The following is a 17,317-nucleotide window of genomic DNA, read 5'->3' on the forward strand; positions in this document are numbered from 1 at the left end:
ACTTTCCTCACTATTTCGTTAGTTTCTACAGTCTAGGGTTTCTAACATTAGTTAAAAAATGAGAAATTCAAATAATTTCTCACAAGTTCTTACATATATTGATTAAATAATAGATGCATTGCAAGAAACAAGTATCATATATGAACATACCTAACAACCCGATCCTTGACTTGTTGTCTTCAAGCGTTATCAGCTTACGCTTTGATTCAACCTCCACAGATGTCAGTTACACTTGTTTGATGGTTAAATATTGAATGTATTTGGTGAAAAGAGAACAGAAATAAGTAGGAATGGCTGGTATGCGTGCAAGTTATCTCTCGATGAAGGAACAAATTTGGTGCGTGGCTGCAGCTGCAATGAACTTTTTGATGGTGAGGAACAAACGTCGTCGTTCTTTTTTTCCCCCTAAAACGACGTCATTTTGCATGGATGAAACGACATGTCATCCCATAAAACGACGTGTCGTCCAATAAAACATTCAGTCGTTTGGTAAATGGCTGACATGTCATTTTTTTCCCATAGCTGCTTCTATCTTAAAAGACCATATTACCCTTATGACGTCAGCGCTTGTAAACGGCAGTTGACGGAATGGTGGTTGGGAGATATGTTTTGTCATCTAAGGGTGGACGGCTGATACACTGTCAAAGTTTTTTAGTAATTTTGATAACGATGTAATCTTAGGGTGGACGAATGATAATTTCCCTTTTATTATTAATGTTTTTTAAAAAATTAAATGGAGATCATGTCCCCGATCAAATCTCTGCTCAATTTAGGGGTTTTCGAGAACATACATGAACTATCATCAACTAACATTTTTTCAAATATAGGACGAGTTCGGGGATTGATTTCAAGACGGATTCAGGCTTGGGGTCATGGTCCCCGCCCCGAACCTGCCCTATTTTGATCACTACTTTGATCACTTGGGGGGTCCAATGCAAGGAGCAAAAGTAGTAGAAAGGGTTTCCTTTGAAGAAGACCAGTTCTGCCAAAAATAATTGCGTATCCTTCAAATGGCCGTGGTCCTATTTCGAAGTTTCGTGAGCTATTGTGTTTTAAAATTTATTTATTGAACCTTTCAGAAAAAAAAAAGAAAAGAAAAGAAAAAGTTCATTTATTGAAGCTAAATTGAATCGAGTGGGTCCAGTTAGGAATGGCAGTAAAATTCGGGTTCGGCTCGCATCCGCATCCGCAAGGATCCAGAAAATCCGGATCCGCATTTTTAAAAATGCGGATCTGGATTTGAAAAACTCAAATCTGCACGGATCCAGATGCGGATCTGGAAAATTGGATATACAGATATGTTTTTTTTTTTAAATCAAAAAGTATATTAACTTAAATAAAAAAAGCCTAATCCCTAATCGTTTCTACTTTCTATTAGTCTCGGTATCTACTCTCTCATTGCCTCTCTTCCTTCACTCAACTTTCCCACACACTCACCTCACCAGTAGCCCGCAGCCGTAAGCCTCGCTTTCGACTAGTGGCCGACTCGCTGTGATGCCGTCTTCCTCGCAGCTTGCGAAAGCCTCGCCTGATCTGTTGTTCAAGCTCGCCTCGCCTAATCTATCGTTGAAGCTCGCCTGATCTGTCGAAGCTCGCCTCGCCTGATCTGTCGTTGAAGCTTCACCGTCCAAGGCTTGCAGTGGTCATCGAAGGGTTGCTGTGACGCTACCATCCAAGCCTCACTATCCAAGAAATTAATTTATCGGTAATGATTTTGTTCCCTTATTTCAATTACTTTTCTAATTTTTCTATTAAATACATGGCTTTTTCATGGCTTTTAATTTTTCTATTAAATCACTTATTTTATTTATTCATATATTATTATATTTTTATATTTTTGTACTAACATAGCACTTAATAATTATTTTTTATCTTTTCATTGTTAGATCGTGAGCTGCTTAAATGATTTGTAGAATAAATTATGAATGCTGAAGGAGTGGAGGATCTTGACGATTGACGATATCGTGGCATGACGTTTTGGATTGGAAGCTTGGAAGCTTGGAGCCTGGGAATCTACATGGATTTGTAATGTTTTTTATTTGTGGAGTTTAATGGCTGTGTACTTGAATTTAGTTGTGTTTTTTATTTGTGGATTTTTGCACTTGACTTTAATTATTTTTTATGTTTGATTTATGTTGTGATATTTTTATTTTGTCGATTTATAATGATGTACGTTATTTATGTTAAATTGTTACTCGTGGATTTTTATTTGGGGATTTTAATGGTTGTGCATTTGAATTTAGTTATTTTTTTTATTTATGAATTTTAATAGTTATGCACTTAGAATTTAGTTATTTTTTATGTTTGATTTATGTTGTGATATTTTTATTTGTAGATTTATGTTGATGTTATATGTTATTTATGTTAGATTATAATTGAATTTTATTTGATGTTATTAATTAAATTTTGAATTTTTAAATTATATTTTTAATTATTTAAATTTAAATTTTGTGGATCTAGATATTTAAAATATCTGCCCGGATCCGGTGCGAATTTTACTCGTATCCGGATCTGTAAAAAAATTTACAGATCTGAATATGAAAATGACAATTCAGATCCAGATTTTGCCAACCCTAGGTCCAGCCCAATATGACGAGCATTTACATTTGATAATTTGAATAATATTAATTTTGTAATAAGAAAATAAAGAACACACACTCAATGCAATATAATTTTTTCTTATTGTAAAATTACTTTTTGAATAATATATATTTATTCTCACCTGAACACCCAGACAACATATTTTATCCACATCTCAAATACTGACCGTTGGATATAATATGGAGCTGAGATTCATTTGACATTGTTTTATTCTTTTCAAAAGCGAACACTTGCCCAATGCCCGTTTTAACAATTTAACTAATATTACTTTGCTATTAACAGAAGACAACTTCCCATTACGTCTTGTCTCTTTTAATTACCCGACTTCCGATTCTTATTTCTTGTGTTTGTTATCTTTTCTTTTTTGCAGGTGCTCTTAAAAATTAAATACAAGGTTTTAAAGCAAACCAAAAGTAGGTGACATATTGTCATTCCTAACATTATCACATTATTCATTAAAAAAGAATAATTATTTAAGTTGAAAAATAATCACTTTATGTTCTGTTTGGTATTGAGGTGTTGTACCTTTTAAACTATAACTGTTGTCGAAAAAAAGTTATAACTATAAAATAAAAATTAATAATATGTAGTAAATATAAATTTAAAATAATATTTTTGATAAAATTATTAACAATATAATAGATTTTCTATTATACAAGTGAAAAATTATATCAATATATTTTCCAAAATATAGCAATTAATATTTAATAAACACTTTAGTATTGTACTTTTTAAGATACAATTGCCTAACCTCAGTTTCAAACGCACCTTTACTATAACAAGAAAAGAACAATTGAGACAGGCGCAACAAGACTGCAAAGTTAGGTTAATTCATAGATTGAAAATAAAGCTCCTTATCAAATAGTATTATTTTAAGGACTCTACTACCTTGCAACATTTGCAAGATACTACCTATTTTGTTTTTTTTTTTGTAATTTCAATATTTGACCATTGGATTCAATGAAAAGATAGTTTCAAAGGTAGATATTTGTCTATTTGAATATTAACATTATACTCCTTGATGTTTAACAAAAACTCAAAAAAGTTAACGAGTTAAAACTTTTAGTACATAAGTCTGAATTTTTCCAAATTTATGCTGTTTAATTAGTAGTGATTCTTAAAAAATAAATTTTATTTTAATATTATATATTTTATTTAAAAGAATTAATTTTGAATATCATTTATTTTATTAAAAATAAATATTATTTAATATTATTTATTCTCATTTTATTTTAATTTATTTAGTGATAGGCTTGTTATTATATTTAATCTTTCAAAAAACTAAAAAAATTTAAATAAAATAAAATAATCAGTAGTGAGCATTAAAAAAATTAATATAAGAATTTTTTATTTTTGGTTTATTTAATGTTATTTGGTTATCGACTTATTATTATATTTTTCTTTAAAAAACTTAAATAATATAAATAAAATAAAATAATTAGTAGTGAGTCTTAAAAAAATAAATATAATTTTTAATTAATATTATTTATTTTATTTAAAAGCATAAAATTTTAATATTATTTATTTTATTAAAAATAAATATCGTTTAATATTATTTATTTGATTTGATTTAACATTATATAGTCATAGGCTTATTATTACACTTATTCTTTCATAAAACTAAATAATGTTAAATAAAATAAAATAATCAGTAATGAGTCTCAAAAAAATTAATATTATTTTTAATATTATTTATTTGATTTGATTTAATATTATTTAGTCAAACCTTATTATTATATTTATTTATTCAAAATTAGATAATATTAAATAAAATAGAATAAACAATAGTGAGTCCTAAAAAATAAATATTATTTTTAATATTATTTATTTTATTTGAAAGAATAAATTTTTAATATTGTTATAAAAAATATTATTTAATGTTTTATAGTCATAGGCTTATTATTATATTTATTCTTTTGGAAAGTTAAATAATATAAATGAAATAAAATTACATTTTAGAAGGTCATCAACCAAAGCACATAAACTTATTAACAAATGTAAATTAAAAAAGTAAATAATATTAAATGAAATAAAATTATATTTTAAAAGCCCTTCTAAATTATATTAAATAAAATAAAATTATATTTTAAAAGGTCACCAGCCAAAGCACATAACATTTTCAATAAACTGTAAATAAAAATGAAATTAAGAGGTTCAATGAAATTTAACATTACAAAAGATAAAAATTAGTGGTACTATGCAATTGGTGCAAGGTAAATGGATCGTTATTTTAAATAGTTATAATGGGCAAGTTCTTTTAATAATAAAATAATATTAGTTAAATTATTAAAATGGGCAAGCGTCCAGCTATCTATATTTGAAAAGATTAAAATAAAACCAAATGAATCTCAACCCATATTGCATCCAACGATTACTATTAAAAGTAAAAACTAAATGAACTGATCTTCCCCATCGATTTCTTCATCACTGCTTTTTCAAAATCTCAATATCCTCGTCATTTCATTCTTCCAATGACTTCAAATTTCTTCTCTTTTTACTCAATTCCAATTGACCCATTTGAGTTTTTAAAGATCGGAACCGAACCGTGGGGGTTAAAGATCGGTTCTTTTGCGGCTTTTAAGGCTTCCTTTTAATGTTTGGATCTGGATAGGAGGGGTTTCAACGATTGGGCCACACCGACGCTGTGTGATCGCTGATGAGTTGAGAGGTGGCGAAGGGGCCGATGAAGAGGGAAAGGGAGAGCCACAGGAGAAGGGATTGGAAGGGCTCGCTGCTTTCGAAGAAGAAGAAAGCGAAAGAAATGAGAAACGAAGAGACTGAAGGTGAATAAGCGAGAAAGTTTTGTGAGTTTTTTATGGATGTTGATGCCTGACTGGAGTCTAGAGATCCTTCTCCAGCACTTCTCTATAGTTGCCGGTGAAGAAAACTCTTTTCTAATTAGCTTTCGAATGTATTGAGCAAAGATCACCTGATTGATTTACTAAAATCAGATGGATCATGAACGCATTGTTTTTTATGCTCTTAATATTAATAAAATTACAAAGTTTGTGATAAACAAAAAAAAAAAAAAATTACGGCAACATCGTCAAGAAATGGTGACAAAATAGAAATCAGTGTGAATTTGTAATCATCTGCTTGTTTTACTTCTTTTTTCACCCTTCATTTAAGTTGTAGTTTTTGAAAAGTGGAAATCCCAAATGGTGATTTGTGAATATTAGTTCTTTTTTGCTTGAATCAAATGATGAAGAATCCAGTGAGGGAAAGATCAGTTTTCTGTTTAAAAGCAGCTTTACTTTTTATATTAAAAATTGTAAAAGTATGCATGTGGGCCCTATGTCGGAATCAATTTTTGAAATAAACATATAAGTTGCCGTTGGATTCGATCCAATGGCTACATATTGTCTGCCGGATTATAACCTACTGGATTGGAAAACTGCCCTCTGTGTGTGTGTGTGTGTATATATGTATGTATGTATGTATCTCTTAATGAGAAGCTAGAACAACATATCTGGCCTCAAAGACAGTCACTTATACATAGAATTAAGACAAAAATATAATCATCAGTATCGAGGCATTGTACAAGGAATGTATGGCAATGGAAGAAATTAGATTGCCTGACCAACAATACGAGCTCCCGAGCACGCACCCGATGATGAACAACTGCAGGAAATTGTCGATGGAAAAATGAGCTACACTGAAGATTGCTGAGCTTATGACAACTGCATTTCGCCAGCTCATGGTGGAAGCAAGAGATGTCAATAAAAACCCTCTGTAAACAGCTTCCTCCAGTAGGGGAGCGATGATGCAATTAACAAGGACGATAGCAGTTGCTGATATGTCGCTGCTAAGAAGGATCTCCCTCACTAGTGGATTATTCGCAGCCTAAAAGCATAATGAAAAAGGAAAATAAAGAAATCACTACCACCAGCTCTGAAACATTAGTTTTACGGAGTCAAGTTTTGAATAATCAACATATCCAACAGGAGAGTAAATATGAGTTGTATGCAACTAAAAGTTCTTCAGTGTTACATGATTAAAATAATTATTTGATGCAAATAATTAGAGTAAATAACAGAGTTGGTTACTTCCCAGGAAACATTTACTAAATTGAGAGTTCTCTTCTCACATGCATGCAATGTATAATTCATTCTGAATTCCATGGAAAATGTTATGAGTTGTTTCAGATGCCAAGCAAAAGATAAGCAATCACTCAGATTTCCAGTAAGACCCCTTTTTCAGTTATTTATAACTCAATAGATGGCTTAATTGCGTTATGTAGCCTTTTCAGTAACAACTTCTCTTTCGCCATGGACCGATATCAGAGCCAATGATGGGCAATTTACTCTCATCACAATCATGATTCAGTTTCACGGCGAAAAGATGGCGCAAGTGAACATTAATTTGGACTCCTAGCTAAAACAAAGGAGTTTCAAACTTCATATTTTGTACAAGAATATTAAAAGCACTAAAGAGGGAAAGAAAAAGAGAGAGAGCAAGAGTGAAGACACAGAGAGACAGTGAGAGAGAGAAGATAACTTCGTTAACAAACCTTAGCCCCAAATAGTCTGTCAGCAACAAGGGATGCAAGGAACACCAATGATGTAAGAACCGCAAAACCCAGTGCAGATGCCAGCAGCCAGTTCCTCTCTGCTGGTGACTTGATAGTTTTGAAGAAGTTCACAAGGTCGTATTCAGGCTTAATGGTCCTGCTTAGTAGAAATAGGGCTGCACTGAGTTCTAATACCTGGAACAAAAGCAGGGAAAGTGCCTGCACTGAAGAAATATCAACATCAGTGGAGCAGGTGCATAATTTTTTTATTGTTAACCTTACTAATCTGCAATAAAAATGATCTCTAACTTTTGCTTTGTTAATGGACCACTGGTACTTTCAAGCCTAAGTTGGCACACCACAAATCAAACAATGCATATAAAATATTTTTTATCCTAAAGAAATGCCAATGAAAATGACATCCATAAAGTAATGCATAGAGAAAGGACTCAGAGAGCTCAGTTTTAAGACTCAAATGATAACAAAGGAAGAAAAATAAAAAGAAATCATGAAGACCACGGAGTAAAAAAAGATTCCCAAAAACAAGATAAGGTTGAGTCCATGAAAACATCAATTGTTTACTCAATAAAACTCAGCAGCTACATTTGCAAAAATTCTGGGTTAGTACCCTTACATCCAGGCCGAAGCTACCCAAAACAGATCCCATTTATATAGTCTACTTGCGCCAAAGAAAAGAAAATGCATCAGAGATATAGGATACAATGGGAATCCCTCTAGCACAATGAGTGACAGGCTCTCTTCCTATTTTTCATCATTAAATATTAAATATAATAAAGTCCAAAAACTACACTCACTTGAGTCTGAAGATCAAGAACAGGTTGATGCAATGTATAGGCAACAATAGACAAGCCCCCATAACCTAAAGGAATGTGCAAATTGAACATATAGAAGATCATCGTGCTCCATACATTCTCGCTCTCCCATGGAATGTCTGATGCCAACACCGAAAAATCATCTTTAACCATAGAGAGCAAATCAGTTTTCTGCAATTTAAATAAAAGAAAAAGCACAAAAGAGGGAAAATAAATTTAAAAAACTACTTTTGACATAATCATGTGTCCTGTTTACACAAACTAATAAAATCCCAATTGTCCTTGTATGATAATAATCCATCAATGTTGGGAATTTTCTATAATTCTAAACCCTAACTTGCATTAACTTTAATCTCTAAGATTATAGAATATCGTGATTTTCACATCACCATAATTGAGAGAAGACATACCTTTATCCCCAGCAAGTTTTCTTAATCAAATTTCACAGCAAGAATTAAAGGTTAGCAAAATTGATCTCTCTCTCTTGACCCCTTTAGAGTGACTCATTCTCCGATGGAAAGAAAATTAACATGATATCTCTCTTATTCTCCACTTTCCTTATTCTCCAACTTCCTTTCAAAGTAGGCAATTAGTTTTCCCAATTAATCAATAGGATTTCAACCCATTATTTATTTTAAGATTTCTCTATAATACTGTATGAGTTGTTACAATATTAATAATGGAATTGTTATGGAATATTAGATTTAACTGTTTTAATCTCTACCATTTATTTAGTATAGTGGATAAAATTAATTAATAAAAGAATAACAGGTAACCTTTAAGCTGCAAGTAAATAGATTTTTTTAATTTTAATTAATCAATAAAAGAAAGTTTCTATTATGTTAGGATAAATATTTAAATAATTGATAAAAGAAATTTTCTATTATGTTAGGATAAATATTAGAGTCTTCACCCTTAATTTAATTTTAATGGATAAGTAATTATGTAATTAGTAGTTTGCAAGTTGTGGTATTTCTTCATCCTTTAAATTATTTTTTATCTAATAAATTCATAATTTTTTTTAAGTCACCAAAAAAATAAAAAATAAAATAATTTTTTAAAAATTATTATGTATTATCTATAACTTTACAATTTCACATTTTCTTATTTTACATTTAGTATTTTATATATATATGTATGTGTGTGTGTGTATGCATGTATGTATAGCATTAAAATAAATGTGATTAACACGTAATGTTATTTCAATAATATTTTACATAAAGTTATTTCATAATGCCTTATAATAATTTGTATTGTATGAATTTAATTATAGAACCATTAATACTTAAACAATAATGATCATAGAAGGCAGAGTAGTAAATTATTTGATCTATGATACTATATGAGTCACAACAAATATTTTATTCAATGACTGTAATTGAAAAATATATGTGTGTATATAACTACATGATGGCTTGGATATATACTTTTACAGTTAGATTATTTCAACTTAAATTTTTAACGGCAAATATAAATTATTAATTTCATGCAATTTAGTGGTAGATGATATAATATCATAAAAAGTTTTTTTTTAACTTTCGGTATCAACCATTAGATTGTGAGAGTAAAAATTTAAGTTAATATCCCAAACCATGTTTTTACAATGAAAATATAAAAATATTTAAAGAATGTTTTTCTTATTCTTCCCTATGTAAATATTATTGGAGGTAATATTTTATTTATTGCCACCATTAACTATCATAATAAGAGTAATGACTCTTAGTAACATAAAATTCTACAATTACAATAAAAGGATATCAATAAAATAATTGTCATGATTCATAAACTAAAACTAGTTACAAATATATGTTAGATTTAACTTTTATAATAAAGTGATATTTGAACATAAAATGAAAATACATATAATTGTGAAACTTAAATTTTATAAGGCTTCAATAATTTTCTACCATATAAGAATAGTAATTGCAACACAAACCATAATTTCATGGAATAGGTATACTAAATTGGTGTTAAAAATAATATATACCTTCCGATCCACAACAAAATGCTCCTTAATAGTATACTAAATAATGGGTTTTTTAATATCCGATATGAAATCTACTAAACATGACTGATCAAGTATTTTTTAAGTTACAAATAATCTCACCATGAGTTTATTGATGTAATTTACGACATTCACTTAAATATATGTACTTAGTCATGTCGTTTATTGGTGTTACACCATATATAGATTTTATAATTACAACTTATTTATTTGATTTGTCTTAGATAAACTACTAAATATTATATCTTACACTTAATAGATTTTGAAACATTTATGTTAATATTATATCTTACACTTAATAGATTTTGAAACATTTATGTTAAAAATAAAAAAATGATCACATTACAAATTTAAAGAAGGAATGAAAATAACTTTTAAATAAAACATACTATTTTATAAAAATTCTCTACTCCCTTCAATTCTTAACAAACCACTTATAATTATTTTTAAATTATTTAAATTTTTTAAATACAAATATTGTGTACTATTAATTAAGTCTAGTGATACATAATTAAAATATTATTGATGCTGTAAATAAATTACAATATTATAGAGAGACCCTTTATTTTATTATTTAAACCTCAATTATAACCCATTCAATAATGTAGCATGTGGTCATTAATAAAATACGCCAACAATATCAAGCTGATAATGCAAATTAAACCACTATACATTTTGTATAAAAGTTAAAAATTATATATTTTTCATTTCTACTGTTGAGTTTATTAAAAAAAAAGCAAAAACCCTTCATTGCCACAATTTGATATAAAACGCATATAACTGAACTAAACAAATTAAACCCGCTAAGCATTCGATCAGTATGCTACATTTACAAAACTAATTATCAAAAATTCAAACTTGGACCAGTTTGAAAAATCGTTGCTGCTCAGTTCAATCAACATACAAAGACAGAAATAAAATTTGGACTTCATTTAAGAGAACATACCTTGACTGGTTTTTCTGTAATGTTATTTCTGGGTAAATGACACTTGGGAGAAGCTTTAAAGCTAAAACTGGAGTTGAATATGGAGGAACACAGAGCATTCTTCCGAGATAGCAATGGAAGAGATAGTGGTTCGAAGAAATTGCCGTCAAATTTAGTGGATAGAGGATGTAATGGGCTAACGGTTAGCGAACGCGATCGATTCATCTTCGCCGTGCCCTCTTTTCGCCTTTAAGTTTGTTAAGGGGCCGTCTGTTGTACAACGCTATATCTCGTACAGCCGCTTGTTCTTATTCGTTTATATTGCGGATGTAACCGGCCACCGAAATCAACTGTAAACAAGGCTATTGCTAAAGGTGATTATTGCTACCCTCAATTTAAGTAAATGTCAAAAGAATCAATTCGAACTAGAACAGTACCAAAAGAACCCCTCAATTTAACTTGAAAATATACATTATTTTTAAGAATATGAAACTATATGTAAAATAAACAGGACTTCTATCCTAACGAGAATAATATTAAATATAGTTAATAAATAAAATTGATCATAAATTAACTAAATTATCTTTTATATTACATTATAATTTTATCCATTTTTTAATAGTACCATGCACTCTAAATATTAGACCTATATTATTTGTATACTAGACAAATATAAAGAATCTAATGTTTGATATTTTTAAATAATATTCATGAAAAATTTATTATGCAAATTAATTCTTACAAACTTTTGTGAAATTAATTACTATATTTATCCTTTTATGCAGTATTATTTCTACAGTTACATTTATTCATTATTTTCAAGTCATAATAATTTCTATAAATACTTATAATAGACATTTATGTTTGTAATATACATATTTGATCTATTACTGTTAGTGGTATCATGATTAATGATATTATAACCTTAAACTTTATTTTTACATCTTTAATAACCATAATTGTTAGCAATATTTATTTGATTAAACTGAACTCAATTATAATACTTATTATAAATATTAAACATTTTATTATCGGAATGTATATATGCTCTATTTGTGACATTATTTTTTAATAATAGTAATAAAGGTAGGATGTGGGAGAGCTAAATATATTTTTTGACTAATATCTGCTACAGGAGTTCAACTTGGTTACTTAGTTAAACAAATAGTCTAGAAGCCACTCGGATGCCTCATTGGTGTTGAGTAATATTACTACTTATAATTCCAATTTTTATTCTTGTTATTTTGTAAATGATGAGGGAAACGAGAAGAAACGCACATTTAGTTTGGCGAAATGATCCCAAACACCATCCTCTATTTTCATAAATGATCATGTATATCTCTTTTGGACAATTATATCACTTTATTATAGTGACCTAGGTTATTTCATCCATGTATAATTTTTCAAAAATATATGAGTGACACATGTAATTTTTCTTTTTTAAATTAGGTTTTGAATGTTAGGATCCTAGGTCATTGAAAAAATGCTTGTGATAATATCAAATTAATTTATAATAATATAAGTAAATTTAAATGGATATGAATTATTTTTCAATTAGGCCAGCGAAATTAGTGCCTAAATAAAAATTTTTTAAAATCTTATTTTTATTTTTAATCTATTTAAAATTAAAGATTTTTTTAATTTTTTATTCAAAAGTACAAAGTTGTCAATTTTATTTTCACGCTCTAACAATTGCTCAGCCCTCACTCAGTCACTCTCATTCTCTTAAATCCTTATTGACCACCAGTTGAGTAGTTGTCACCATTCTAAGCATAACTGTCAAGTCATCTGACGCTCACACACATTAAACCTTCACTAGCCAAGCAATAACTGTCTCTCTCTATTCCAACGCTGCTAGGTTATTTATGCAAAAATTGAGCTGTCTACTACTTGAGAGTTTTATATTCACTCTTTTTTTTCTTCAACGGCATGTAATATATATAGTTTTATCTATTCAACAACTATGCATATGAAATTTCATTTTATTTTATTTGTAATATATATATATCCAATCTAGGATCCTGGACTTTATTAAAGTTTGAAAAAGCTATTAAACAACACGATTCAATGGCTTTTCCTGTCGTTACACTATTAAACCACACAATTTAATAGCTTTTCCAAACTTTAACAAGTCCAAGGTCCAATACTTTAACAAATCCAAGGTCCTATATTGGAACACACACACATATATCTATTGTAAATTGAAATCTCAAATATTTTCTATTTGATCAAATGTCTATATCAGATCTTATATTTCTATTTTACAGTGGTTCAAAATTGAATTTGTTGTGCAAAATGTTAGAATTATATGTCTTGCTTTGTTAATTTCATTTGTATTAAGTCCAATAATTTTATGACTATTAGTATGTAATTTCCTTGCATAGGAGGCATGTGTTTTAGCAGGTAAGAGGATATTTGGTGTATTGATTGTTTGAGGAAGAAATGGAAGACTAATAGAAGAATGCCACATTTGTCAATGAAACTTAGAAAAAGAAGAGTTACCAAGAGGAAATTAACTTGCACTTGGTATATCAAACATTCAAATAGAAAATGGCTTCCAGCATATCTACAGCAGAAAGACCAAAAAATTATCCAAACCAACAAGCACGTGAATAGTCATTATGATCAAAAGGAATGTTATTTCCTCAGTTGAAAATTGTTAAGTAATGGAGAATGTATATTTGTATAAGGTAAAATTGTCATTTTATGCTCCAAGTCTCAATAATATTTTCACTTTTATGTGGAAAACCTTAGAAGGAGCATAAAAGGTTATTTGGCATTGTTCACGTATATGGTATTATTCACATATATGATACTATTCACAAGCACGACACTGTTCACATATACGGTATGATGACATGGCATTGACCGATGATGTGGCATTGACTGATTATGTGGCGTTGACTGATGATGTGGCGTTGACCGTTGATGTACCAGGATGCTATTGGACCAAAATACTGATGTGGCATTGACCGATGACGTGGTAGCATCTTATTGGTCCGAAATGCTGAAGTGTTTCAACTAATCATCTGATGTCCATGATTTATTCATTGTATCTATAAATAGAGGGATCCCTCCTAATTTGACACCCATGAATCCATTTTTGAGCTCCATTTTGTATAATTCTCTCTTCATCTTGTATTTTCTATGTATTTTAATATAATTATCAATTTACCCCTAATTTAATTATGAGTGGCTAATTTAGTTTCAAGCTTAGGTTGAAGGTGAGCCTCAATATGATCTATGGGCTTAATTAGGTTTTCTTTTGCTCTCTGATTTATATGGATGTTTTGAATCATTGTCTACAAATAGTGTATCCTATCTAGATTTTGCAAGGTATACTAGCTCCCTAGTGAAGGATCGTTCTTGTCTGGCACAGTGAACATTTAACACCATATTAATTAGAGAGAAAATTCCCTTATAGTATTTTGTGGGCCGTCTTGATTCAGTGTCGATAGAGAGTGTATCTACGCTATTTAGTGGATGGTCTTTGTTAACATCCATTGGTTAATTGAAGCCAAAGTACAGTTAGCAGGGGAATTACCTCCTAAATTTGTTGCCTACATGTCTGGTTGTGGGAAAGGAAATTATACAAAGAAACAAAGAGCTGCACGACTTCTAGTTTCTTGTCATAAATGTGTTAGAATGCAAAAAAAAAACATACACTCTGGGAATGGTGTTCGATAATAGGGAAGATAAGATTAAATTCATTAGGGATGACTTGAATAAAGAGTCATTGGATGATATCATTTTGTCTCTTGAAACGCATCCTAGTAGGTATGTATAGAGAGCAATTTCCCAATTATAGCCATTGTTCTAGAAAGAATGTGCACGATACAGTTTTGGGAATCTGACTATAAACAATCATGTTTGTCAGTTTCTAAGAAATCCGGATGGGAAGCATATCATCGACCCATATGGGGTGTTCAAACCGTTTCTAGACGTAAAACCAGAGGAAGATGTGAGCCACAATCACAACTACTAGTACATATCCTTTTGATTTACTATTTGCTTTATTGCTTCTAATAGTGTGATTTCTATCTAATCATTGCTTCTTCTTTTTTACTGTTTGCTTTTGAATAATTGAGCCACAAGCTTTATTTGTGCTCCTACTGCTAATAAGTTACTTGATCTTTTAGAAGCTTATAGACCATAGCCAAATCCCAAGACTCTTACATTGGATTGGTTGACTGATGACAATATTAATAGTAGTAAGAAGTATAAATTAGATTTATCTCTCCGTTTGTAAATATTTTCTATTGCAGTGTTCAAGTGATGTCTTCTAAACTCTACTTCTTTCCTTTAAGACATTAAGGACAATGTCTCGTTTTGGTTGGGGGGATGGAATAATTGACAAATGTGGAATAAATAATAGTTGTCTTGTATTCTTATTAACCCTTTCCAAAGATGGCTTAGTAAAGAAAAGCTTCTTTTCAAAAGATAGCTGAGTAGAGAAATGCATATTTTCAGTCTTGGTAATGTTTTACTATCTATTTTTGAATTTTTGAGTCGAAGATGGCTGAATATGGAGTTTGGTTACTCTAGAAACGCATCTTCTTAGTCTTGATGTTTAGTAAAAAAAAGAATTAAAAAAAACTAAAAAAATTGTTGAATTTTTTTCGATATTATTAACTAACCCTTTTTATCTACCTTGGCCATCTTGAGAGATTTAACAGACCAGTCTAGACACACATACATGACAAGTGATAGTGGTGGTAAGTTGAGATTTTGTAATACTTAATCCTTTCATTTTATTCGTGAGCAACAACTAACGGTAGTGATCATTATACCCAAAAAAAATAATAATAATAAGTGACACTCTCACTTAGTAATTGGGTCTCCTGCCTCAATAAGCAGGGAGTATTCGCATCAAACGGTGAGAGATGATCAAAATTGAGAGAACTATTACTTAGTAACTGAGCCTCCTACCTTAGTAAGCAGAGTGTGTTCACGTCAAACGATGAGAGTTTGATTTGTTTAACTCAACTTTTTCTTAGTAATCGGGCCTCTTGCCTCAGTAAGCATATAGTGATTGCGTAAAACGGAGGGAGTTGTCATTTTATACTCCAAGTTTCACTAACATTTTCACTTTTACGTGGTTAAATCTTCTAAGCTTTTATTAGGTGTGTTTTAATATAATTTAAGTATTTTATGTATTTAAGGAATATTTTAGCCATTTTACGACTAACGAGAAGTCGTACAATGAAACATATGATATTTTTTAACTCAGGACGGTTGAAAACCTTAAGAGAACCATAAAAGGGACATATACGGTACTGTTCACATATACAGTATGATGACGTGACATTGACCGATGATGTGGCAACATCCTATTGGACCAATGATGTGGCATTGACTGATTATGTGGTGTTGACCGATGATGTTGCAGGATGCTATTGGACCAAAATACTGATGTGGCGTTGACTGATGACGTGACAATATTTTATTAGACTGAAATGCTAATGTGGTGCTGACTGATGATGTGCTCCAACCAATCAAACCTTACTATATAGTGCAATCCTGAGCGTCTAAATTGTTTTCATCCAATGGCTATGATTCATCCATTATATCTATAAATAGAGGGCTCCCCCTATTTTTATACCCTTGAATCTATTTTTGAGCTCCATTTTTTGTAATTCTCTCTCTATCTTGTATTTTCTATATATTTTAATAAATTATCATTTTACCCCTAGTTTAATTGTGAGTGGCTAATTTAGTTTCAAGCTTGGGTTAAAGGTGAAGTCTAGGTTTATTTTATTTTCCTCTCTGATTTATGTGGTTTTTTGACTCATTGTTGAAAGACAGTATATTATGTCTAGATATTGCATGGTATACTAGCTCCTTAATAATGAATCATAACTGTCTGGCACAATGAGCACTTAGCACCATATTAATTGAAGAGAAAATTCCCCCTAGTATTTTGTGGGTCGTCTTAACTCAATGTCGACAGAGAGTGTATCCAATCTATTTAGTCGATGGTCTTGCCACGTTATTGAGAGAAGGATTATTATCGTCTAGCACTGCATGTTCTTGACACCACACTTAGTAGAAGATCATTCCCTCTGGTACATCGAGTGCTTGATACCATATTTATTAGAGTGAGGATTATGAGGAGCGGAAATACCCTTGATGAATTAATTGGAACTAAAAAAGAAATATTAAGCCCATGGTGAATGTTGGGCGTGGATCCAGAGACTCAAGTGTTTCATTTGCATTGATTTCATCTTTAATTTATTCTTGCCTTTTTATTTTAAATCTTAAGATAAAAAAAATTACTTCCAACCAACTCACATTACACCTAGAAAATTAACCATATGCATAATTTAATTTATCTCCTTGTGGGATCGACACTCGTCACCACAAAATCTATTTTACAATAGATTCGTGTGCTTGCGAGTATAATAAAATTTACACAATAAAAATAAAAAAGCCAATGAGAAAGT

The 17,317-nt window shown here is 30.3% G+C and overlaps 1 protein-coding gene across 2 annotated transcripts; it reads right to left on the reverse strand.

Annotated features, from left to right (window-relative positions):
• Positions 1-5,896: 5,896 nt before the first annotated feature.
• On the reverse strand, positions 5,897-11,187 carry LOC102619273 (uncharacterized). Of its 2 annotated transcripts, XM_006491582.4 has the most exons (4): positions 10,896-11,178; positions 7,927-8,115; positions 7,112-7,330; positions 5,897-6,444 (listed from the first exon to the last, which is right to left on the reverse strand). In XM_006491582.4, exons 1-4 carry the CDS (start codon positions 11,097-11,099, stop codon positions 6,103-6,105), a joined length of 954 nt encoding a protein of 317 aa, XP_006491645.1. In that variant the 5' UTR covers positions 11,100-11,178; the 3' UTR covers positions 5,897-6,102. The 2 variants fall into 2 exon arrangements, with proteins under 2 accessions (XP_006491645.1, XP_006491646.1); XM_006491583.4 differs by lacking the exon at positions 7,927-8,115 and having other exon boundaries at positions 10,896-11,187.
• Between the last annotated feature and the right edge of the window lie 6,130 nt (positions 11,188-17,317).

Source organism: Citrus sinensis, chromosome 2 (genome assembly GCF_022201045.2).
Source record: "Citrus sinensis cultivar Valencia sweet orange chromosome 2, DVS_A1.0, whole genome shotgun sequence".
In the NCBI taxonomy this organism is placed as follows: Eukaryota; Viridiplantae; Streptophyta; class Magnoliopsida; order Sapindales; family Rutaceae; genus Citrus; species Citrus sinensis.

Bases quoted from the DNA above. Each gene is read 5' to 3' on its own strand.
- LOC102619273 (XM_006491582.4), bottom strand. From the start codon at position 11,099: ATGAATCGATCGCGTTCGCTAACCGTTAGCCCATTACATCCTCTATCC. The intron at 8,116-10,895 runs GTATGTTCTCTT...TTTAAATTGCAG, and splicing joins TTACAGAAAAACCAGTCAAG to AAAACTGATTTGCTCTCTAT. The intron at 7,331-7,926 runs GTGAGTGTAGTT...TCTTCAGTGCAG, and splicing joins TTCTTGATCTTCAGACTCAA to GCACTTTCCCTGCTTTTGTT.